The 26287-nt window shown below is 39.8% G+C and overlaps 3 protein-coding genes across 6 annotated transcripts; 2 read left to right on the forward strand and 1 right to left on the reverse strand.

The window, feature by feature from the left end:
- Window positions 1-1277: 1277 nt before the first annotated feature.
- Window positions 1278-11637, forward strand: LOC113172947. Its single transcript, XM_026376059.1, has 12 exons — window positions 1278-1416; window positions 3096-3241; window positions 3718-3799; window positions 4067-4202; window positions 4753-4955; window positions 5288-5424; window positions 5539-5680; window positions 5798-6082; window positions 6165-7307; window positions 7769-8547; window positions 8728-9761; window positions 9874-11637. Exons 1-12 carry the CDS (start codon window positions 1291-1293, stop codon window positions 9876-9878), a joined length of 4218 nt encoding a protein of 1405 aa, XP_026231844.1. The 5' UTR covers window positions 1278-1290; the 3' UTR covers window positions 9879-11637.
- A 148-nt stretch (window positions 11638-11785) lies between these two features.
- Window positions 11786-18658, reverse strand: zgc:152951 (Thioredoxin_like and DUF547 domain-containing protein). Of its 4 annotated transcripts, none has more exons than XR_003299797.2 (10): window positions 18561-18658; window positions 17326-18483; window positions 17013-17130; window positions 15161-15234; window positions 14760-14957; window positions 14338-14475; window positions 14154-14243; window positions 13759-13902; window positions 13368-13587; window positions 11786-13149 (listed from the first exon to the last, which is right to left on the reverse strand). XR_003299797.2 is itself a non-coding variant. In XM_026376063.2 (10 exons), exons 3-10 carry the CDS (start codon window positions 17563-17565, stop codon window positions 13453-13455), a joined length of 1137 nt encoding a protein of 378 aa, XP_026231848.1. In that variant the 5' UTR covers window positions 18414-18483; window positions 18561-18658; the 3' UTR covers window positions 11786-13452. The 4 variants fall into 4 exon arrangements, 3 of the variants coding, with proteins under 3 accessions (XP_026231848.1, XP_026231847.1, XP_026231849.1); XM_026376063.2 differs by having other exon boundaries at window positions 11786-13587; window positions 17326-17565; window positions 18414-18483; XM_026376062.2 differs by having other exon boundaries at window positions 11786-13587; window positions 17326-17565; window positions 18368-18483.
- Window positions 18659-18934: 276 nt separating this feature from the next.
- Window positions 18935-21994, forward strand: c21h3orf38 (chromosome 21 C3orf38 homolog). Its single transcript, XM_026375734.1, has 4 exons — window positions 18935-19356; window positions 19659-19840; window positions 20015-20232; window positions 20872-21994. Exons 1-4 carry the CDS (start codon window positions 19230-19232, stop codon window positions 21233-21235), a joined length of 891 nt encoding a protein of 296 aa, XP_026231519.1. The 5' UTR covers window positions 18935-19229; the 3' UTR covers window positions 21236-21994.
- The last annotated feature ends 4293 nt before the right edge of the window (window positions 21995-26287 follow it).

Raw genomic sequence — 26287 nt, forward strand, 5'->3', positions numbered from 1 at the left:
TATGTCATATATTTACATTCATCTCTGACAGTATGACCAGTATTTGTGTGCTGTTTCTTTCTATGTCTCTCACTATTTCAGTATTCGGAGTCCACATAGATAACAGTCCACAGCTGAATGGTGTTCCCCTGCTTTTGTCTAAGTTAATAATAATTACTGAAGGACTATTTAGAGTGTGCCAATATGTGTAGCTATGGAGATAGCAATGTAAGATGAATAACAAAAATGACAATATGCGGATAATATGTATGTGTAAATGAATGATTAGAAATTGCAATCCCATATTTCAGTTTGATCACCTTCTGCTGTTAAACGTGGACTGGATTTTTCCCATATTCTGATATGATGGCGTCCCCTTGTGGTCATCGGAAATGCTTCACAACATCTTCCACAGATTAAACAATAAGGTTCATCAATTACGAAATAATGTTCATTTAGCCTCACTTGTCACACAGATAAAAATAAAATTAAATAAAAAAAAAGGTGTGTTCCGTCTTATCTCATATGTCCCATTGTTTGCTTGTCAGAGTTGTTACAAGTATTTTGATTTTTATTCTAATCTATTCTCACTAGTAACATAACAAAGTGGAGCAGGCACAGGCAACAGTGTGCATTGTTTCACGTGTTTTCACAAAGGCTCATATATTAAACTTGTAGGCTTTAATAGCACAGAGTCTATGTCTACTATACAGTGAGTCTACATTTGGCTGGCACAGACATCTGCTGCAGCATGTACACACAAGAAACAATGTGTACAAGTAACAAATATATATATATATATATATATATATATATATATATATATATATATATATATATATATATATATATATATATATATATATATATATATATATAATAAATAAATTACATAAATGAAATAAACATATTTCAAGGACAAGAGATAAAAGGTGCTTGTCAGACTTGGTAAATAAATAATAGTACAGAAGGCATACTTGTATGTCAGTTAAGTAACATAGGTTAATTAATAATTGGACAGCCTATTCAGAGATTTCCAGCAATGATTTTGAGTCCAGCACCAAAACAGTGTTTGACCCATGAGAATCTGCTAATTATCAAATAGTTTTTGGAAGACATGCAAAAAGTTGATCTTTGTTTGCTGGATATATTTCTATATTTTAACTAACTTAATCAATATCTTTTACAAAGGTATTGTAAAGGATCGTAATCACGGGGTTGCCAGTTTGGTAGTTTTTTGTGTTGGGGAATAGGAGGATGCTCCCTTACAAACCTGGCAACTTTGACTATGCGCTGGATACAGCAGCCAGTATGGCGGACAGCGAGAGTGATTTGGAAACAGACGGGCTTGAATTAGCTTTGGATACATTGTGTAATAGATACTGCATCGCTGGATCGTCTCTAAACAGTAAAGACTATTGCACTAAGTTTTGTGAGGTATGTTAAACTCTATTTTGTCCAGTGGTGTGCTGAGTGGGTGTATGTTTGTGGCTAATGCTACTAGCTTCGCTAGCTACCATTAGCCTTCAGAGTTAATTCAGTTGTGTAGCTAGGTAATGCGGTGGCGTACAGCTAGCGCATCAGAAACACAACATTAATGGTAAACACATATGAACCGGACGTCTGACTTGGTAGTTTTGCTTCCAAACACATGCCTGACATTTGATAATGCTTAGCTTATTAAGCTAAACTTATTGACGCTATGAGGCTCATGTGTGCAACTAGCTCCTGTTATGCTGAACATTTTATATAAGAATTCCATAAAATAATGTTGAATTTCCTGCCATCAAATGCCACTAGCTGAAGTGATTGGTCGTCCGATTAGCCAACCTAAGTACATAAAGATTTATAGCCATCAGTAGCTAACTTAATAGTTGGCTACCACATACCTAGTTAGCTAACTAACGTAATGCTATTAGCAGTAAGGTTATTCTAATATAAGTTTTTGATATAACTAGCTGTATGCCTTGCTGCTGAAGTCACATTTCAGTTTGATATCAGTCTTGTTAATAAGACATGGAGATGAACAATGTCCAGGTGAGTTAGGTTACTGTACTTATTAATCAACGTTGAAGTAAGTGAAAGTGAATCCACCTGTCAGAGAAACTTGTGTAACCGTGGTTGTGGCAGTCATACAGTCAGAACAGAGTTAGATTTGCCATGAATTGCACAACATGACAAACAATGAAATATTAGAACATGTCGCACCGCTGTGTACACAAGAGAACTAACACACAAAGAGAGTTTGAAAAGTTAGATGTGTTTAAGATGAGGAGTTGTTTCATCATGTTTCATAAACTTGGTATTATGACAAAGTTACAATATGTATGTACACATGAAGTTCTATCCTAAATATAATTTCTGACAAGTAATGTTGATCTACCACACACAGCGATGTAATACTTATTTTTGTTTCCTTGTCATGTATATATTGACGTCTGTACACTGTTTACAGTTGGTGTACAACAGGGTTTAAAAGTCATGGTTTAATGTTGCGTTTTCACAGCCATGATTAGCCAAATAAGACATGAAATACTTACAATACAATACAATACAAACAACGCACACCTTAATAGGCATGTCAAGAGTATCACAGAGAGCAGAATATATCTAGACTCTTTTGCAGGACTAATTGCTAATGGCAGGCTGTTACTACTTGTAAACACTGCTATTTCCATGGTAACCTGTAGCTGTCCGAAGTCTTCCTACACATACTTTACAAAAATACCAGTATTTCAGTTCCCTTTTATGAGGTGTTAAGATTGCCCACCAACCTAGCATCCAGTCGGACATATATGTATCTAGCAATTAGCTAAAGCTAAAGTAAAATACAAGGCAGACAATATAATGTAAATAAATAATGTAATGAAAATCTAAGTAACATCCATTGGTGGTTTGCTCACCCACACTGAAACTGAACTGAACTGCACTGGATTTTGTCATATTCATTTGGTAAACTAAAAAAAAACAACAAAAACGATTGTGATCAATTATAGCTATTTTTTATGGGAAAATAACATACATAGTGGTTATAGGATAATCTTATAACTATTGTATTGAAATGATTTAATTATAGTTGAATGATTTTGTTGTGTTCTGTGTTTCTTTCTACACAGTTGGTTGAGGAGTACACAGGGCAATGGCAAGTTCCTCTCCCACAGCTGAAGGTGTTGCGGACAGCCCTCAGCAGTTTCACCAAAGCCACTTCTGCCTTCCCTGATGACTGTCAGCATGTCCACTATGTTCTCAGCAGTCTGGCCTTGTGAGTAGTAAAACATTTTTTAATATAATTTTACGTGTATGTTTTTTTCTTTCCACGTTGACCGGCATATACCAGCACTAGCTGGTATAAACTTCATTTGCTTTACAGTATAGATTTTTCTTCTTGTCTAAAAGCTACATAAGAGGTAATGTGTTAAAGAGTTGAAGGTGTTAACCTTTACAGTGCATTAGAAGTCAGTGTTTGTTTTAGGAGCAATCAAAACTTAACCTAAAAATTCTTGGCCTGCACCTGAAAAAGCAGAAACTATTCTCACAACCTCACTGTCACTGTTTGTCTTAACAATTAGCTAATATAGCTAAAAAATAAAATTTTTACTCTGCACTGTGGTCATTATCTACTCTGTTGTTGTAGCATTTGAATTGAACTGTGAAGAGCTTACTAAGCTGAATTTTTGGATTAACCTATTTTTGCAGTGTGAGATGGTTTTGACAACCAATGTTTCTCTTGACTTGCAGGAGCTTCTTTGAATTGATGTTATTTTTCAGCAAAGAAGAATTTGTTGAAGACCCTTTAAAAGACATCCTTGACTCCTTTAAGGTGAAAGAAGTTGACCAATTGACCTAGTTTTCTCACTCACAGTACACATGTATCATATCTGATATTAGTTATTAGTTATTATTATTGTGATTAGTGTTACTGTTTCAGCTACAATGCAGCTACTCTAACACAGTGTTTTATAATCAAAGTACTTGTATTTGTTACTATGTTGTAATGTTTGTTCTTTAGTGGGCCATTGACCAGCATGTATCTTAAATCTTGTGCCTGGTTAGCTCTCAGTTGAACATATTTTGCCACTCTTTGCAGGAGTGTCACTCTCAACTCTTAAGGCACAAGAACATCTATCTGCAGCATGTGAAGCAGATCATGAAAGAAGGAGGCCCATGGGAGAATCCAGTGCTGCAAGGAATCCTGAAGGATGCAGACTTGCCACCAAAAGAGGGTAGGCTCATGCCCAGATGAAGAGATGTTCCCATCTTCAAGATGAAGATGGGAACTCTTTTCCTTTGGCCAGACTGCCTGTTAGTAAAACCCACTGCAGGCAAAACATCAAAAATATAAATAATATAATAATACATATAATTAAGAAATAAATCAGTTTAATGCAAAGGTGGACACAGCACAGCACTGTCGAACAGTAATGTTGATTGATGGCTAGTGTGGCTGGTGGTGTGTGTGTGTGTGTGTGTGTGTGTGTGTGTGTGTGTGTGTGTGTGTGTGTGTGTGTGTGTGTGTGTGTGTGTGTGTGTGTGTGTGTGTGTGTGTGTGTGTGTGTGTGTGTGTGTGTGTAAATCAGCTGAAAGCAGATTTAGTCCGCAAACATGACTGCAGTAATTGAGTATGGGCTTTTTATCAGAGATTGAAAAAGTGATAGGCTAGTATACTGTACAATCCTAATAAGATCAGTGTTAATGTATTTAACATTACTTCAGCCCAAACTTCAAATGTCACCATATCCAGTACATTAATGTATTCAATTCTATTCTATACAGTTGAAGCATACTTGAGCTCAGAGTTGCCAATATTCTTGGAGCTGCGGATCCGCTATCTACAGGCGTGTGAACGAATACAGGAGGCAATGGCCCTTTCTAAATGCTGCCTGGAAAATCATGAGGCTGGAAAACATCTGTTCTTCCATCAGGCCTACCTGACCTGCCTCTACAAAGCTTCACTGCATGAACACCTTCTCAAGAAGGTAAGAGAAGAGGAACAGTACAAACACAGCTGAAAGGATTAGCAGTTAGAGAAACTTCAAGGGGTAGTGTATATGAATGTCAGTTTTGAAGTTGAGAAGTCTTTAGGTGGCAAAGGTGGAGATAAATGAAAAGATCACACTTGGAGAAAGCTAAGTTGAAGCCAAATGGATGATGAAACAATTGTGAACAAAATCAAATGATCTATGATGTGAGTTAGATGGATGTAGCCTTTATTTATGGGCAGAAAATTAAAAATTCTACTGATGATAATCCTCATTGATTGTCATGCATTTTGTGTGTTTGTGTTTCTTCTGCATATGTTTTTCATCAGATGGCAGAGATAGATGTTCGTGATGCAGTGGAGATTATCTGCAACACAGAGAGTGTTGAAAAAGATGACCTCTTGTTGTCACTGTGTAAAGCTTTTCTTACACAGCAGCTACACAATGGAGACATGTATTATATCTGGTATGTCTGACCTCCAAATAAGAGCACGACATACATTTTGCATAATATAATAATTTATCAATATCTCTTTGGTGCCTAATTAAAACATAACAGACTTTCACTGCTTTCCTGCAGGGACCTGGTGTTCATCTGGAGCAGGCTGTACCTTAGAGCCCATCCTTCCAGACAAGGCTTCCTGGCTGAGTGCTTGCAGCTGGCTTCCTCTGGTACAAACGTCAGAGCCATCTTCCCCTTCATCAAACTAGTCACAACAGAGGTGTGATATGACATCACAGAAATAACCTGCATGTTGTCTGAAGCTTGTATCTGCAGTGTATATTTGATCTTATTTGCTTATTTTGATCATCAATGTTTTTTTGTTTTTTTTTAACAGCTGGGTGCTGAAGGAGTCCAGGTCTGTGTGGAACTATGTGCCAGGGCCTTGCAGCTGTGTGACATCCAGGCTGACTCTGTAACCCGGTCCCTGATCTATAAGACCATAGCCTTCCTGCTGCCTCATGATCTAGAGATCTGTCGAGCATGTGCCCTCCTGGTCTTCTGCCAGGAGCGCAGCCTGGAAGCATATCGAACTGTTTGCCTGCTTTACATGCATCCTGACCAGGAGCCACATCCCCACAACAGCCCTGTCCGAACCAGTGTTCGCTTCCATGTTCTGCAGGTAGAAGAGAATGTCTTCTGTGTATATTGGATATAATCATATTCTAATTTATGGCTTACATTTGTACATCTTTGTTTTCCAGATGCTCAAGGAGCGGCTGTGTTTTGACCCTGAGTTTTGGAACCTTCTGACTCTCAGGACCCATTGCTTAGAGTTGATGAGTGACAAGGTCATGAAGGCTGCTGTTCTAAATGAGATGAATGAAGAAGAAGAAGAAGAAGAGGAGAAGGAGAAGAGAAGCAATGAAGAGCTGATAAATGATTGTGTAGATGAGTCCTGCACTCAACATTTAAATTCATGCCAGTGCAAGGAAATTGCATTTGTGGGCCAAGACCTTCCAGAAGAGCGAACTATAAATGGCAAGGCAGGCAAGTGTGTTTCAAATAATAGTCTTCTGAAGAGGAGAACATGGAGGAGGAGACTGCGAAGGAGAAAACAACCTGCATCTGATGATGAGGCAGACCTTTGTGATGATCCAGAGTTCAAATACAACCTCAAATCCACCTCTTTTGGTAATAAAACAGCCGTGTATTCACTAAGATGCAATCACTCCAGCATTGAAAATTCGGCTTCTGTAAAGCTTCCTCTAAACCGCAAGAGAGAATCCTTGTCTAGATGTGTAAAGAGCCAAATATTGAAAAGGAAAGGTCAGAAGAAAAGATGGTTGCAGGGTGTTTCAAGACCAGAACAAACACAGACAGTTAAAGAGAAGAAAGTCAAAGTTAAAGGGAAAAAACGGGGAAGGAAACCTTTACAGAAATTAGAACTCTCTTATCCTGAAAATGAAATATCCCTTACTGTGGATGAGCCTCGTTTTGAGGAGGAATGTGAAACAGAAGATGGAGAGCAGGATATGCCTCATCTGGAGAATGAACAAAAAGATGATCAACTTGAAGAGATAAATAACACTGAGAAAGAAAATGGCCTTGAGAAGCATAGTGACACTGAACAACCACAAGTAAAAACTGAAACTGAGCTTAGTAAATGTCTACTTAGTGAGCCTCAAGCCACCCTTCCTGCAGTGGAAGCTAATCCGGAGCTTGATGGACCAACCTTAGAGTTATTAGATTGTCCAGTTGAATTGTTGCATAATTACTCCCTAAAATCTAAAAAGCCTGAAAGTGAGAATCCACAGCCTCCAGAAACCTCAGCACCTGATGAGGTTAATGGTGACACGGAGCCAGAGCCCCAACCCACAGAAGAAACAGATGTCTCAAACACAAAGGTCAGATATTTGTGCTTTTTTTGATTATGTTGGTTTTATAATTACTGGGCACATGTATTCCAAAAAAAATTAACTTTACCTTCTCTTACATGATATACACTCACCGTCCACTTTATTAAGTACGCCTGTACAATCCAATAAAAATCCAGCCAATACAGCCACTCTGCCAAGAATTCTTATTTTACAAGGTAACAGTTACAGCTTTTGTTGAAACTGTCAGAAAGGTGATAAATCTACAATATGTTTATTATTGAGGTCATAGTGGGTGCTGGTTGAGTGCAATATCTGTTTCTAATGTTTTGCCCCCCTACCCTCCTTAATACTTTAACTAACACTGACCCATCAAGAAAGAAAGAGGAAGGATCCAAAGCTTCTTTTGTTTGGAATTTCATTTGGTATTTGGAGGCTTTTTCTAATGAACATGTAGAACTCATTCCAGTGGTTTGTTGTCTTTTCTTCAGGTCAAAGCCAAGAGGACATGGAAGGACAGAGTTCTCCGTACTCAACAATATGCCCATTTGACGCACCACTGCAGCCTCTGCCGCAAAGACTATAAAGGCTTGAATGTTATGAGGCATGCTCTCTCACATCTAAAAAGCAGAAAGCTGAAATGTATACTCTGTGGGAAACACTTCCGACAGCTTCCTTTTGCCAAAAAGCACGTTCTGGACCACATTGATGAAATGTGCAAGCAAAAACCCCCTGATAATGAGCCATGCACTGAGGATACACCAGTTGCTAATGGCACAGTAGAAAGTCAGAGCCAGACTGAGGGTGAAAATCGGACTGCTGTTTCTGATGAGGTAACTGAACAGAAAGCTGGAGGCAAAACCAAAGTATCAAACCTCAAGAGGGAAGACAGGATCATCAGAAACCTCCGCACCCTCATCAAAAAGACATGCGTGCTCCACAAAAAGTGCAAGAACCCTGATGCTAATAATGTCAAGCAGGTGGACTTCAAGGATGAGCAGGTAGTCATCAGAGATGGCCTTGTGATTATAAGAAATCCAACTGTGATCGAGAATGAGACAGAAGGAGAGGGGAAGGAGAAGCCAGAAGGAGAGAACGGCTACGGGGTGGACGTCACATATCACTTGTGCCCCTCCCAGTCGTGCGATAGAGTATTCTTGAGGATCGGCACCACATTAACCAAACATGCTATTAAATGTCATATTAAAGAAGAGAATGTGTTGGAGAAGACTTTTGTTTGGACCAAGCACAAGTGCACTCTTTGCCTTAGGTAAGATGTGTAGAATTAATTATTAGAATAAGTTTACCTAAAGTTTGTTAATAAGTCTATTTATCTAGTAATAATTACATTTCAGATTTCTTTATAAGCGTTCTTAAGAATATAGTTTTTATTCTACAGTTTTGATAAAGATTCTTTACTTAGTGTGCTAACTGTGCTTTTGTCCAACAGACAGATACAATTTCTCCAGCATTATAAAGACCACATGAAGCTCCATGATACTCCTCTGCAGCACTTCTGCTACCACCTAGAGTGTAACCAGCGCTTCATGACACAGCAGGAATTAAAGGACCATGTCAATGCCCACCAGCCCTTCAGACCCCAGTGTCCCTTCACAGACTGTGAGAAGTTATTCTCGAGCCTTCAGGGTCTCTATGACCATGAATGGCGGCACTACATTCCAGCACCTCAGAGGGAAGAACTAGAGTTGGGACCCAGCAGACAGAAGCAACAAAATGCTGAAGCTCCATGGAAGCAGAGAGTAAGGGTGGAGGAGATATGGCTGCAGAATAAAAAGGGACAGAGGGACAGTCCAACTCCTGTTCACGCTGAGGCCTCTAAAGTTGAGGATCTCAGGGAAATGATCAAACCTGAAGAGCAGGAAAGATATATCCCAAACAGTGAACAAGAACTGTCAGCGAACAGCAAAACCACCACCGATGGACATGAGAATGTGACACCAAATGTGTCTGTGGGATTGATCTCCACCTCCCACACTAGTGCTGCTGCAACTACTCCAGGTAAGAAGTCTCGAAAAAGAGCGCCAGTGGAGTGGGACCCCTTGAATGTGCGAGACCTCGAGGATTTGTCTACTTTGGCTGAGGGAGTTCAGCAAAAACTCGGAGAGCCCCACATCACTGAGCACAAAACCTTTAAACCCGAAGATCCCTCCTATGCAACTTTTGTGAAAGCTCCCTTCATCAGGCCGCCACCCTCCACCTACCTGGATGAGTCTCTGCTCTCGATGCGCAAGAGAAGGTCCACTGACGAGGTAGCCCCGAGGAAAAATGTTTACTGGAGCCATAAGAAGAAAAAGGAGCCTGTTGCAGAGGAGAAGCAGCCAGTGAAAGATGTGGTCCCCGAGCCGAAGATCAGACATCGCTGTGACAAATGCCTTTCCTCCTTCAGCAGCTTAGAGGAATTACAGAAACACCAGGCCCTTAACACCTGCTCTGCACTGTTTGGCTTTGATTCGGATGATGAAAGTGAGTGTGCTTGATTTATTTATGCATGTACACTATCAAGTTATTATTGTATAAATATTTCCAACCCACTTGAACCTCTGAATAATCATTTTTGTTTTTTGATTTTTTTTAGGTTAGTAGCACATGATGAGAAACCGCAGCTAGACTGACCGATGTACCCTGTCAACTGGCTCAGGACAAGCCTTCGAGATAAATGAACACTGGAGCCCTCTCTAAATATAGTACTTATTTAATTACTGGATACACATTTGTAAACATGTGCCAAAACAGGTAATAGGAGGAATTTATTTATTGATAGACTTTTGAAGCAATAATTTTAATAGCTAATTTTCTTTTTTCTAAAACGTTGTGAGTGTGCACTTGAATTTGGTAATACAATGCCTGTATCTATTATTATTATAAGTCAATATTTATTCACCTTTTCGAACAACATTGATTATTAAAAGCAACCTACAGCCATAAAATAACTGACACAGTATTTCTGTGGCACAGTTCAGGTACTCAAGTACATGATACAGTATATGTTACATTCAGAAAGGTAGGAAGGAATTGTGCAACATATTATTGAAGCAACCATGCAAATTTTCAAGCTTGTTCCAGAGCGAGTTCTGGTAAATTTGAATTCAGTCTTAAATTTTCCTGAATAAGCAGAAAGAGGCAAAGATGGATATACGCATAAATGAAATGCGTTTGCTTTTTCTCAAGTCAGTAATCTAATACTGCACAATTCATTATAAAAAGCTGAGGGAGTCCAGGTCTGTCTCATCTTTTTCTTTAATCCTTATTTGGATGTAGTTTGCACCACTTTTCAAGGCTTTACTGTGAAATTGCGAGATTCCTTTCAGTGCTTCTGGCAAACTGCCTCCGCATTATAACTTGACATAGCTACAAAATGAACTCTTACAAAAAATTAATTACTGACTGTAAATGCAGCTTCCTTGAAACAGTGATGCATTTACACGGCTTTAGATTTGAGTTTGAGGTTGTTGTTTTTTTTCTGATGCCTTGCTAGGAGGCAAAAAACGATTAGTGGCAGAGGCCGCTTCTTCTACCATTTGAACCATACAGCTTTGTTGTAAAGGCTCATCAGTGGCTTCAGCGTATGGCATTGAAAACTTCTATTGCACGTTGTCCTCACACTAAGTATTTCACATGCAGTACATTCTAATCAGTGTTTGCACGTATATGAACTGATGGTAAGAGCTCAATGTGTGCTGCCTTCTCATGTTAGCATGTGTAGTCTTCCAAATGAACCATACACTACTCTGAGCTCTGGGCTCTTTATTAAAAATGTATACATGACAACAAAGGTGCAGAAAAAGTGTAGCTGTCCTCTTTTTCACAAATGTATTTTAATCTCTAATAATCCTCCAAAGCCTTGTCTCATGTAGCAAGGTTCAAAACTGTAAGGGTGCGAGGATCTGTTTTTAGAATGAGGCACGGCTGAGTTTCCCTTTAACTAGTCTGCTGGTCGTGGTATAATATAATGAATAACTCAACATTAAAGCCATGACCAACATGAAATGATAATCCTCTGTATAACACATGAATTATACCCAAATGTATTAGTGCCAAGACAGTAGAGTAGGGGTACGGTGAGGGGAAACATCAGTAATACAGTACCGGTTAGGCTTTAAACTCAAACTTCATTTTCAGTTTAACTCCATCATGTTTTTCATCTTGTAGAATATTTTACATTGGTTGTTTGCTGTGTACATACTTTTGAAATGGTTGACTAGTTTAATAACTTTTTAAATGTAATGTTTTTATGCAACTGTGCACTTAAACCTTCGTATTTATATGTACAAATGTTAATAGATTCGTAAAAGGTATTGAGGATTCCTGCTCTATTTTCTTAAAGAAACTGTGATTACATTTGTTTGAATAAACAAATGCTTAATCTAAAAGTCTGTTGTTGCAGATGATTTACTTAGTTTGTTCTATAAACATTATTGCTGCACATGAACAGCCACTGATTGATTTGGTATTTTCCCCGTTGTGTAACAGAAAGCAATCTGATACAGTACTTTATATACTTTATTGTGGTTTAGCAGTGCATTTACGATACATAAACATATTGCTTTATTAATGCCCAGTAAAGAGGAAACGTCTTCCCTTTTTTTTTTTGTTTTAATCCCTGTTGCCCATTAACAGAGTAATAGCACATCACAGAAGGTATGTATTCAAAAAAGTCTTAACAGCTGGGCAATGTTTTAAATCTATTGCATTGTTAGTTAACAGTCTAATAATGGATGGACTGACAAGCATTAATAAAGTGTTGAATTCTACACTACAAATAATTGTTAAATGTTAAGGTCTTACTCTGATATGGCTGAGTTTTCAGTCCCGCTACAGTCCAGCATTCAAGATCCACTATGTCATGCTGCAAGTGCTTTCGACTTTTAACACATGCTAATTTAACCATTTGGTGCAATTTAAGTACCTCAAGTACAAAAAAAACTATTCTAACTGTTGAAAACAAGCTGGAATGTTGATGACTAAACAGCATGAAGTATACAGTGATGACAAGACAACTTGTATGAGCTTGTTTGACCTAAATAAATATTCATAATACATCATGGAAATATGGAAGAAAAAGCATTATGATAAAAGTAAAACTTAAAGTTTAAGGCGAAATGACAAGAAAGTTACATTAACCAGATTGAATTTCAGTTGTGTATTGTAGGTTATGTTAAGGTGCAAACTAAACACGACGATCTACAAACTAGAGATGAATTACGACTTAAATTGCTACTTTTTAAACTGTATTTTAACTGATTTGCGTAATACAAAATATTTTCAAAGCAAGGCTGGATTGAGACCTTTTTTTTTTTTTGGCTGACATGCTGAAATAGTGTACATAGCTGGATAAACAGCATATTTTCAATTTAATGATCAAACAACATTTTTCTTCTTGGTGACAAAAGTACAAATGTGTCTGAGCAGCATTCAAAAAGTAGCAAAGGAGCAATAAACATGCAAAGTGTCGGAGTGCATCCCAAAATTGTGTCATTGTATATATATTTATATACATAGTTAAAAATGACTGTGCTAAAACACAGTAATAGCTCTTTTTTCATTTAAAATGGAAGACATGGATCGAAAACGGTCGACAATGATGCAGGTTCACACGAACAGTGAACATCCGCCTGCCTTTCCTAAACAAGGACACACATACATAGATGGGGACTAAAGACGATACGGATCCCTCGTTGCTGCTGCATGCTTCACAGCCACAATCTGAGTAATTTTAGCATTTCATACCCAGTGGCTGTGCAGCAATACATGTGCCGCTTCCATTGAGTGTTAAAACTGAACAGAACCGCAGAACACACAAACTCTCCCATTTGTGTTCGTTGCTTAAAGGGTGGACCCACTTTTTCAGTCACTTGTAAAACAGAAACAAAAAAAACAAAGTCGTGAGTTCAATGGTTTTGCTATGGCTTTTCAAAAGTGAATTAAAACTTGAATGTACAGGTAAAATGAGTAGAGGGAAGTAGAGTTCAATGGTACAGTGCAAACATGCCATCACTAGGACGTAAAAGTTTGTTTTGCATAACATTTGCATGGTTGGGGACCAGTGGACTGTATTTGGCCGCAACCAACCTTCTGGTCAAGTAGATGCAGCTCAGTAGAAAGTGGGCGGATGCAAGGACACAGTGTAAAGGTGGACGCCTATGTATTTGTGCCTTCATGCTGAGTGGATGCTGTTGGAGCTCCAGTCGTAGGGGAGGTAGCTGACTTTGGTCTTCCCAGCAGAAAGGACGTCCTGCAGCTTTGTCTTTTTCGGAGAGTCACCCATGTGGTCCAGCACCCACATCAGCAGCTATGAAAGAGAGAACTGTTGCGTCAAATATTAGTGTGGTGGCATCTGTATTTCTTTTCCAATCATGTTGATAATTAAATAGAAATCAACCGAACATAAATGAGCAATTAACACTGACAAGGAAGAGAATTCAAATGTGGGTTCAGTGTGTGCAGCTGGAGTTAAACCTACCTTCTCATCAGTGCCTCCAAAGTCACCCTTGTACCACTTGAATATCTGACTGAGTCGCACTTCTCTCTTCTCAGAATCCACCACGCAGCCGATGTCGTTCTCCAGGAAGGCTTCAGCTGCTGTGCGGAGCTGGCTGTCAATGTCCTGATATGGTTGAGTAGATCACACCAAACAACCTCTGAGCTTTTATTACCACATACATTGTCCATTGAATGCACTTCCCTCTAAGTTCTCATAACATCAATCCAAATCTTATGTCATTCTCTACATTTAACATTAAAACATATAATGAATTTGAACAAATTTACCTCGTACCAACACAAACCTACAGTATAGTAGTAAACACTGTGCGTAAATAAACAGCCCACATCCAAGTGTTTCTGGGATCCACTCACCTGGGGAGTGTAGGTTTTAATAGGCGGGCAGCCCTTTGCGCCACAGTTCAAGGCAAAGTGAATGAGTGGCTCAGCATCTGTTAGAGCCACCTGGTGGACAAGATGAAAAAATTCAATCAACACATCAGAGCGTTGCACATTAATCTGTCGATGATAAATACACGTGCTGTTGAGCTGTGAATACCTGTAGGCGTGGGTCTGTTTTGGAGAAGGGTCTCCGTAGTTGTGCGACACCTTTTCTGTTCCCTCTCAGGACACCGTTCTCAATGTCCTGTAATGTGAACACTTCTCCTCCAATCAGGTAGCTCACATAGTTGAAGAACTACAGAATGGGACAGAAACAGCTTTAATGTAATGCCACTGATTCATTTATTCAAAAATGCCTAAACTTCAGTAAAGACATACGAGCTGATCTCAAGTATTCCAAACAAGCTTAATGATTTTTCTAAAGGAGGTTTTTCCTGACATTGTACAAACTTATACTGTGAACATTATGTAAAAGCTCACAGGCTCCATGAACATCAGTAATGGAAGTAATGAGGTGAGAACTAGGCACATGATGATTTTAGAAACATCATGGTAGGTAATGTTGTTGTGTGATCGTACCCTGTATCTTTGCCATATGTTGGTGGGTGCCCCCAGGCGTAAGTACCCGTGGATGACCAAGGCATTGTAGATGTTGATGAAGAAGGCCAGCTTCTCCTCTCGACTCAGCGACAGCAGCTCCACCCTCTGCAGCTGAATGGCTAGCTCACAGTAACGCTCGAATGCAGGGCTCACAGACATGCTTTTGTAGTCCACAGACTGTGGCAGCAAGCAGAACGTGCACTTATGTACACTTCATTTCTTATTGTAATATACAACTTGATACAAACAGATAAACCTGTGTGGCCCTCTAGCCTGTTCACTGCATGTTCAGTTTCATATATATATAACCCTGCAGTCGGAAACTAGACTCGTGCACACATGAAAGCGCTCGGTGAGTCAGCAGCCAGTGAGGACATTACCTTGCCATCAGCAGAGAGATGCTCAGAGAATAATTTCAGTATCATCTCCCGTAAAAGCAAAGACAGCTCAGCAGCTGAGAGAAGGAGGGAAAGAGAGGGTTAATGTCTCAATAGCATTCAATAGCTTTTCCTGATGACACAAATCAAACCGATTAACAGCATTTACAAGCGGCAGTTAGGACTGTGCTGACCTTCATGTAGTACACATGAGATCATTATTACGAAACATTACCTGTTTTCTTGGTGGTAATACTGCGTACAAATAAGCCTTTGATAAGTTTGGTGAACATATTTTCACATTAGTCTGTGATATTATTATTATTATTATTATTATTATTATTATTATTATTATTATTATTATTATTACTCTCTGCATATTATTATGCAGAGAGAGAAAATTCTAAGGGTTCATAAACTTGTACTTGTGCAAATGATGCAATCAAAGTAGTGCATCACAGTTAATTCGTGAAGTTTTGAATGGACAAAAAGGTAACAAGTGGATTTATTTTCTATATATTTTCCAGGTTAGAAATAGACTTTCATGCACGTATGGCATTTTGGAATGGCATTTTTACTTAATAGAAATCATGATATTTAACACTAACCCCACGTTCAGCTCTTGCCACCACAGAAAACACAGATCCAAGTGAGACAGAAAAACCAGCAGCCAAGTAGAGATAGGGGTTAGAGATTGAGAAGGACACTGTGCATGTATGCTCAAAGCCTGCTCCGGCCCTGACCTGAAGCAGGCTGTCTATCCTGTATTCAGGGTTGAATGAGGGTCATGTTTGACGTGTCTTTCCCTTTTCCAAAACTGCCACCCTGCTGGCCACATGCACACACACACACAGAGCATATACTTCTGCTGCAACGAAACCTGGCAAGTACTGTAGGACTTAGCCCTGGCTATCACACACGGCCAGTCAGCGGTTGACAGGTCTGGATTTGACTCTGACTTTAATTAGGACAATCTGAGGTTCCAGATGACTCCAATATCGCCAACAAATTCAAGCAATCACAACATAGGATGCTTATATTACTGCGTCTACGGCTTTACTTACCCATATCCAGTGCCATGTTTATCCATTTGAAACTACCTGGGCTTAAGTTCTATAAGGGCAGGAACACGCCAAGCCACACATGTACAAACAAACAGAAACACGCACTGACACCAGTGTTGAAGAGACAGTATGTGCAGTCCAGCATATGCACAGCGTATCACATCTGGTTGCTGGAGACAGAGCTGCTTTCGATTCTCAAAATGACACACGTAACACAGCTTCTTTTGCTTGGAAATAAATGTATGAATTGAGCTAAATGACGATATATGTGCCTTTCAGGGAAAGAGCATGGGGCTTTTGATATCTCACTGACTTTGTATTGTTAACTTGCCTCTGAAGGAATTATTTATTAGCCCAAAATAACACAATATGGTTCTTTCGGAGCACACATGCGCATGCGCGCACACACACACACACACACACACACACCTGCTGTTACCCAAACACAACATCATGCCAGCATGATTTTATAAGCACTCATTGTTCTTGGGTCATCTTCAAGCCAAGATGACTGACTCTGGTTCACTTCGGATGCTGGATGAAAACCACAACTGTTAATAGTTCTTACTGCAGTTCATCACAGTCAAAAGCTCACGAGGGGTGTTTCCCCCTCAGCTCGGTTCTTTTGACCATTTGGCGATGCATCCCAGAAGGAAGCACACCACACCAATGTATTCCTCAAACACTGCAACGAATACTTCACTACAACAATCTGCTACCTACCTGGTGCAACTAAGACACATTTCCTGGTGGAAGAAACCTCTTTTTTGTAATAACAAGAAGCTTCTCACCTCCATCAGTGTCTCCAGCTGTGCCTGCTGCCTCACTCTCCTTTGGTAGTGGTGGAGCGTCTGCTGGAGGAGGCGTTTCTTTGACCAGAGTCACCAACCTCTGAAGCTCTTCAGGAGCCTGAGAAGGCAAAGGTAGATCAACCAGTTGTACACGTTGGACTTTTCTGTGTTTTATTTTCATAACACAATTCTGAATAATGATAGTTGCAATTCGATTTGTTCCATAATCTTCAAAAATACATAAATATATTGTAAAAAAAGAAAAACAAATACATTTCACCAGGTTTATTCTGATCCGATTTCTCCTTCTCACCAGTTTCTGCAGGTCATCGCTGCCCCCAACATGAACACTGTTAAAGAAGATCTGAGGGACGGTGCTGCATCCTGTCAGCTCCTTGAGCCTGGCTCTCAGCTCTGGATGGGTACCCACATCCACGTCGCATACCGGTACTTCCAAATGCCTGAGGGTGGCCTTAGCCTGCTCACACTGCTGGCAGCCCTGGATAGAGTACACGGTCACCCGGCCCTGGGAACTGCTCTCAAACTCTCCCATCTGCGGCGATAAAGACGAGAGCAAAAGCTTGTACGATGTAGTTGCAAGGAGAAACCAAGCTTAGCTTCAAACCTTTCCTGTGATGTTCTGTTTTGCATGTGTGCAGTCATCCATCAAGTCTTTAATCTTTCTGTCATCATCTGAGAAAGTAAAGATAGTACAGTATGTGTTTTATCCATCACACCTTCAGTCCCTGCTTAATTGTGAAGCCTATAAACGCTGATGGGAACCGGGACTTTCTGTAGCCTGCTTGTTTGGTGTGATGTTCCTGCAGCCAGTTCTGGGATGTGAAACCACTAATTAAGGTGAACAGTTCATATCTGGCCCGTTCATTTCAGATCACCTCCTGGTGTCGACAGCGGGCCAGGGTGACGAGCAGGTAAACTATCTGAATCATCCATGACTACATTTGCATCCAGTTGACCAGTGACACAGCTCTTTGTCTCAGTCAGTACAGGTCCTGTTGATTTCAGTCTGTAAACTTGATGTATAATGTAATGTCATGGTTAAACTTTAAGCCACCTGCTTAATGAATACCTCACTATTAACACTCAACCAATAATCACAAAAAATAGACAGATTCACCTTGGTTATATTATAATAATAACGGTTCAAGCATTAATGTTTTGTTCTAATTAAGAAATTAAAAGTCCGTTTTTTTTTTTTTTTATTATTTGTTTAGTGATATTATAAAATTACAAGTTAAAATAAACTTGGGAATAGAATACGTCAATAACTGATCAGCAATCCATGTGACAAACCCAACAGCAGGGATGAAATCGTCAGCCAAACACCAACACACCGTCCGATCCTGTTAGAAACACACGACAACATTGAAGTCACGTCACCTCTCAGCCTCGGAGCCGCTCGCTCGACACGGGAGCACAACGTTAAATCGCACAAACGTTCCTCTTGGACCTGTAATTCAAACAAGAGTTAATGAATAGATGTAGAGCCGGCTGAATGGACGCTTATCTTGCAGGTTAATTAGCCACCTGCGGGGACACGACATGTTCGCCTCCCGGTGTGCAGACTAGCGCATATTAGCCGCTTCGCGGTGGCTAAGCTAGCTAGCTAGCTTGTTTCCTGGTGCCTTCAGGTACTAATCTGATTTCTTGGTGGTGGCCTGACTTGTGTTTAGATGTTGATGAGCTGTGCTGCAGGCTATCTCCAAACTAATCTGTTAAATGAATCAATCATCTCACTATATATGGGATTATTTCGCTTCCTAAACATTCTTTTTAATCAACAAACTTAAATCAGCTAGAATTACTTCCAGTATATCTGTATTTTTTTATATTCTTATATTAAAGAAACCTTATTGTATTAAGGTGCTGAATCTACTTTAAAGATGTCGACTTTGGTTGGACTTGGTGATGTCAGTGTATTTTTAAAAGTGGGTGGATGAATCAAAATCAAGTAAAACGATGATCCTTGACATACACGAGTAGAAGAAACTCGTTAGATGGGTCAGTATTGTGTCGTTCTTGCGAATTTCAAGGTAAAGCGTCCATAATTCCTGAAGCCGTAAAGGCAGCAACGGTGCACTTGTATTGCTGGGCGGAACGGTGTGTGACTGATACTTGTTTCTGTACGGACGTGTTTTCTGGAAGAACACGAATGGACGAAGTGAAACCTAACGTTTGTGCTTTTCGGCGTCAAAGATGTCAAAACCATCAGAAGTCGAGCGCGCCGGGTTTAGAAAGATATTAAGTTTAATGCCAAAGAGCGACGTACTTTCCTTAAGCGACACAGTCACGAATAAGTTGATAGTTGTTGAAAATACTAAAGGTATGTTTTAGTCTGTAGCAAAGAGCAAGTTAGCTAGGATACATACACATTTCGCTTTATTAGATATCGACAGATGCAACAAGTTCATGTCTTGTTGTTGTTGTTGGTTGTTCAGCAACATTTGTTGCACGAAGTTAAAACGTTATTCAAAGGAGATTTTAACATGAGCTGACCCCAACTATTGATGCTGAGATTTCTGATGTTGTTTTGAGCTTTTGTTACAATACAGACATGATCTAATAATCATACAATAATAATACTTGTTGATATTATTATAATTATTCTTTATTTTCTCATTATAGAAGCCACGGAAGCAATTATCACATTCACTAAAAATGCTGAGGAGTTCCTAAGAAGGAAAAAGGTTAATCGTGACCTCATTTTTAAGTTCCTGGTCAAAGAGGGAGTGGTGATGCCTCCGAATAGTGAGAAACACCAGCTGGTAAAGAGGACACTGGAGCTTTGGTCATCTGCGAAAGGTCAGGTGAGTCAACCCTAACTGTAGCATGAAGGACGTTCTCATGTTGTTTTCCCTATAGTCATTTTCTTCATGCTACTTCAATAAGACAGGCCAGCCTTATATGAATCACGAACAGGTGACAGTAGACATAACTAGTCAGTGAATCTGAGAGTTAGAACAATGTCGTGTTTCTTTAAGGACATGGTGGATGAGACCAGACAGAAACCCATAGAGACAGCGTCTGATTCCAGAGACGTGAAGGTTGAGGTGGGCTTTGACCCACTTGTCCTCGGCCAGCAGTTCTGCCAGTGGTTCTTCCAGCTCTTGAATAGTCAGAACTCTTTACTGGGTCAGCAGCCTCAGGACTGGGGACCACAGCACTTCTGGCCAGATGCGAAACTACGTCTCCTCTCCCTGTAAGTACATGGAAATAGCATCCCCATCAACACTAAATAACAAGAATTTCAGTTGAACAAATGTGGCTAAATGTGGAAAATGATACAGTCTCAAATATTTGTGTGTGGCAAAAACATATAAACTTCTAGGAATATCAGTTAATTTAAAGGTGAAAGCCAAATGTTTCAGTCAATGGGGATACAAGAAAGTATGAGACTGGGAGGCACTGGCTTATTTAAAGAAGATAAAACAGTGTTCATTAACAAGTTCTTCTACTTTGGTTCCAGCATTTACTATTTTACTCAATTAATTTGCAGAATTTTGTACTTCAAGTTTGGTTACAGCTAAACTGCAGCCATCCCTCTATAGCTTTGGTGATTTCTAGTGGTAGAATAACACAAACATCTTTGTATACATGAGTGCTGAACATCATATGACACAGCAACACTGAGATGATTGTACTGAAAGCAACACCTAGACTGCATGTTTGCCAAAAAGGTAAAATTCTTTGCAAATCAAAATACGCAATCAAAGATATTTGATTTGATGTGTGTAATAATCAACACATAAGGGCTTGAATTTGACCTTATTTACAGTTAACTAAAGGAAGACCAACCCAAACTAAACTCAAATGATCGAGCTGTGTCTTTATTTTGTAGAACTGGCAGTGAACAGATGGATGAGTTTCTTGGTGCTGAACTAGTTAGCCTTCGACTCTTGGCCTTGACCAGGGAAGAGCATCTCCTCTTCAGCCCCAATCTGGAGCCCCATGGCGTCAGAGCACTGGCCTCCCCTCATGGCTTGGTGCTAGTGGCTGTAGCTGGGACCATTCACAGAGATGCAGCCTGTCTGGGCATATTTGAGCAAATATTTGGCCTCATTCGCTCCCCCCTGGAAAATAACAGCTGGAAGATCAAATTTATAAACCTGAAGATCAGAGGGCAGGATGCTCTGGGTGGGACAGAAGTAACAGCACCTGCATTGAGTTACAACTCAAGTGAACTGGAGCTTCTCTGCAGCTGATGACACTTTTTAAACGGAGAAGGTTCTAACTAAACATGCTATTTCTTTACTCATCACTCATCTATCTACCTTACAGACACCGTTACCAGAAGTAGTTTTAAATGCCTGAACAGGCAACCTTTCTGGCACAAACCCCTCTCCTATTTAAAATTTAGCAGTCATGTCAGGATGCACAAGTAAACGGACACTTGCATGTAAATCTACATATGATGCATATCAGTGATGTACTTTAGAGACATGACGAAACTTGAGAAAACAGTTCCCTCGTTGCATTTTCTGCTTCTTTTAGAAAATGAAAATCTTTGGTGGTGGTTGCTTCTAAAGGTATTTTCTTCAAATATACTGTATTTTGATGCAGAACATATTGTGCTTATCTGAATACAGATAGAAAAGAGCTTTTGTAAATATGTGTCATATCAAATATAAAGATTATAGTGACACTTGTGTACACGTGCTGTTTTTATGCAGTATCTACAGTGGCCTTAGAAACTATGCTTTTTCACTTTATTGTACTTTATTCTACATAGATTTGTCTGGTGACAAAGTAAGATTCAAGAATTTATTGTGAGTTTTTCTGCACTACCATTGATTTTCAATGCTAGTGCTGAGCACCTCTCTGTATGTGCTGTTTAATTCTCATAGCATTTTAATCAAATTTGATGAATAGAAGTGCAGCTGTGGGGTAATATTTGTTTCTGTGTGTTCCCTGTTCTGAGACAAAATGTGTATGATGGATATAAGTTGCCCTCAAGTCTCAAATAAAATCAGATTTATTTATATAGCACTTTAAAAACAACATCCTGCTGACCAAAGTACTTCATATAGAAAATTAATTCGCAAAAGGGAAATCAATAAAAGTAAACTTAAAAGGCAAAATAAGACCAATCCCAGGGAATAAAAACAAAACAGAAGACAGGAAACCATGATGACTATGCATTAAAAGCCAACAAAAACGGATTGCTTTGCTTGTTTAGGAGGTGTCTAGATGCCACGCAGCCAGCTGTTTCTGTGCTGACCATGCAATGTCAACAATCCTGGGGAAAAAAAATAGTATAGTCACACAACTGTCAATGACAACAGGTCTCTCTTACATTTATCACCAGTTTCTTCATCTAAATCCTTCATCTGATGCTCTGTAAATGTTATTTTAATCATTTCTATTGTCACACTGTACAATAAGGTAGAATTACATAGGTGGCATATTATTTTACAGATGCTACTAAAGAGAAGGCATACATACAGTAATTAAGAGGATCTTTATCATCCATCTTGACAAAGTAACATGGGTGCTCTGCCAGTGGTTTTGAAATTGTGATTAGGTAGGTTTCACCTACTCATTACAAACCGACAGCTTCTCAAACTACATTGGAATGAAACTTATACTTATTATGAACTGTCAGAATTTTGCTCTTAGAAAGAAGCTCTCTCTTCTTCACCAACTTCAGGGCGTTGATCTGTTCTAGAGGACAACAAGTTGAGGGTGGTGTAGGTACATAAGAGTTGGGAGAAATACAAGAATTATCCCCACAGCAGCTTTTCCTTTCTTACTAATTGGTATTTTAGCTACATTTCAGCAGCACAGTACAGCATTTTTATTCATATACTATAGGTTTTATGCCCCATTAATGCAACAAAGCTAAATATTCTACAATGCATTTCACAAGCTCCAAATGGACTCCCTATTAATGAACTGAATCTGGTTTCCATTGATTCTACTCCGTCATCCTAGTCGGGGCATATAGGGTGATCTGGTGAGGCACAGAATATGCCATCAAGACTCTGTGGCTTTGGTGGGAAATGTTGCATATGGGAAATTATTCTTGGCAGCCATTTTCAAAGGCCCCTGGAATAGTTAATATCAATGACTGTATAGGTCGGAGCCGCATGGGCCTTTGTGCTTTACTGGGCCATAGCTGTGGCGAGGGGAAACCACTGCAGCCATTGATCTCAGCCTGTTCACCTCTCAGAAAGAATAATAACAAGCCGCTTGACTTCTGTCTTTATGGCACTTGGCTTCTCTGCGTTTTAATAAGCGGTTTGGCCACGAGCACAGCTGTGACGCATGGGTTCAAAAAAAAAAAAAAAAAAAAACCCAAAAAACGCTGCAGTGGCGTCTGGTGATGGTTTTGACTCCAGAGAGCTTTTTTTCCCCCCTCCCTTCTTCTTCTTCTCTTTCTTTCTTTCCCTTTCTATAATAGGTGAGTGTGTTTCTCATAAAAAAATGTGAAAACTTAGAACCGTGGCTCTTTGAAATAGCTTGTGGGTGGTGAACCATGGAGACTGCCGCTTTAATTGTTAATCCGTTATTTTTTTCCACGTTTTACTTTGATGGTGACGGATTAGATGTTAGTTTTTCTCCTAGAAACAGCCTAATTAGTCATCAAAGATTACTTTATTAAACGCTTCATGCTACAGCCATTTTTCACTCTCTGACAATCTGATGGCTTTACAGATCCATTAATGCCATAGTCTATTTTGTCATGGGGACACCCAGGATTTTTGTCTGCGATTTCAAAGACTTGTTGGTTTCTTCTAGCCCCTTCATTATCATCTTAACCGTCAACTTGTGTCTTATAGATTATTTGTGATCAATTTTACTATGCTGGTACTACTGTACCCTAATAATATAAATGTTTTGTCAATGATAAGTCAACATGACTTGACCTCATGACAACATGAGGCCAGGAGAGGGCAGACACGTTACACCACAGAGAAGAAAGACTTCGATCCTCTGCCAGGAAAAGAGGAGGAAAAAGCCTTTAAGACTATTACATGAGCAAACTCATCAATTCCTAGGAGCAATCTGATGAAGCCAGTGTTACCAGGCTGTTTCTATCTTACTACAGCCATGAAGAAAACTGTAAATTTTTCAAGTTTGAATTGTGCTCCATTAAAGTAATGGGGTTATAAAAGAGAGAGACACGTTAAGCTGTTGCCTTTCATAAGCACGAGAGCACATATTTCACAAGTTATTGAAATGTCAATAATTTATCGTGCCAGTGAAGGTGTCACAGACAGTTTTAACACAATCTCCTCGCCGGTCTGCACTCTCTGAACAATAAAGAACAGGATTTATGAATAGGACGAGAATCAATCAATAGGCAATGATATTTCTCCTGCTGACAAAACATGTTAGAGGAGAATTCAATCAAAGTTTGACGGGGGTTGTTTTGTCATACTGTTGGACTTGCCCTCCAACCCAACGGTGTTTCATAAACTGCACACCAAAGCTGCACTGAAGCAACTACATAACTCGTGGAGGAGGGAATGAGGTCAACAGTGTTTGACATTGGTGTCAAAGCTACAATACACAATTCTCCAACCTGAGGAGGAATTACATTTGTGCTTTTTCCATTTAATGCACTTCTTTGGCTTGTTTTGCAAAGTTGGTTACAGAGATTTTTTTGACTGTGGCGCACTGGTCCATCCCAAGTTACATATGATCACATAGAATCTTTAGTTTCCAAACTATTATCTAAATACTGGTATTTATACTATTACTATAAATGTATGTTATAAATGTATCCTCTAAAGAAAAAAGTCATTACATTGCAACCAATTCTCCAGTCACAGCTTGCCACAAAGTGGTGGTAATTTCCTGGAAAAGTCTACTTTGACTCCTCCTAGTTCTTATGTGAATACAGTAATAGCATTTACATTAAAGGACAGAGGGAATGAGTTCAACAGCATCCTTAGAATCGGGGTTGTCTCATGTTTGTTAGACTGCATGTGACCTGTAAGACCTCATTGGGAGTAGGCCTGTGCCTTTATGTTTTCTCTTTGTTAATCACAGATGCCCCAATATTCTATAGGAGCTGTAGCATCTCTCTTCATTACAGCCCTCAAAGCTGACGTCATTGTTCTGTCCCAGCACAAATTGGTTTGGACCACGGCGGCCATCGTAGTCGATATCAGTTCCTCTCTTGGCTTGGCGGTGTATCCTTACACATGCATCATTATCTCACGTAAACAGTGGAAATGCGAGACTGCCAGGGGAATGAACATCATTCAAGGCAACAAAGCCAGGGCTGAGTGAAAAGATCCTGGGTGGTGACACTCTCGTTTAGTGTCAATTCAAGAAAACAACAAGCAGAGCCATTTTTTTTTTAAGACAGCTGGTTCCAATATGTTTATTTATACTGGAGCAGATAGGTTTGTTTGGAGGAATGTATGCATCCAAGGATGTTTCAATCACAAAAGCATGGAAGGGAACACAGGGGTAACCAAAATGTCCGTCACATTGAGATGTTCTTGAGCTGAGCTTGCACACAATAGCCCCCCCCCCCCCCCCCTCCCCCCCACCCCTCGCTCTGTCTTTATCTCACCATATTTTTCACTCTCTCTCTCTCCCTCACACACATAGTAGCTCCACTGTGCAGCTTTAAACTGGGTCCCTTTCGTATGCAGTGCAGGGGCCCGGATGAGGGCCTTCCCCTGGCTCTCGAACTAAATAGAGAAGATTGTGTTATCTGAATCCTGCCAGGAGGTTGTCAGCTTGTATTGGGCCGGGTTGACCGAGTGGCCGGTTGGCGGATGCATGTTGATGCCAGGATCCCAGCACCATCCATCCATGGACATCTGCTGTGTGTGGAATAGCTGTGTATTTTGACTGTAGTTGCATCTTAATCCTCCATCTCTTCAGCTCCAGCCATGCCTGGCCGCGAAAACCACCAGCTCTGCTCGCCTTGCTTGTATTAATTGCCCTTGCCTGGCTCGCTGTTTGCTTCTGATTACACTCATTAATTTCAATTCCCTGGGAAGCCACCACAACCGTGGTTGCCTTTAGACAGGCACACATAAATAGGCATGCATGGACAGGCATGGTTACAACCTTGCATTTTATGTATGGTGTGAAATATTAACATTCTTTAAATTAATTTCTTTGTCTGAGCATGTTCTACCCATTTGGGACACCCAAATAACCAATTAATAATTAAAACAGGGGAGCAGCAGCAGCTGTAGAATAAATAGATTTGGGTAGTGGTGTTTGAAATGAATCACTATTAGTAAAGTATTGATTTCTATCACTGGTGTACAGTTGAATTCTCTGGT

The sequence above is a fragment of the Anabas testudineus genome, chromosome 21, assembly GCF_900324465.2.
Source record: "Anabas testudineus chromosome 21, fAnaTes1.2, whole genome shotgun sequence".
NCBI classification, from domain to species: Eukaryota; Metazoa; Chordata; class Actinopteri; order Anabantiformes; family Anabantidae; genus Anabas; species Anabas testudineus.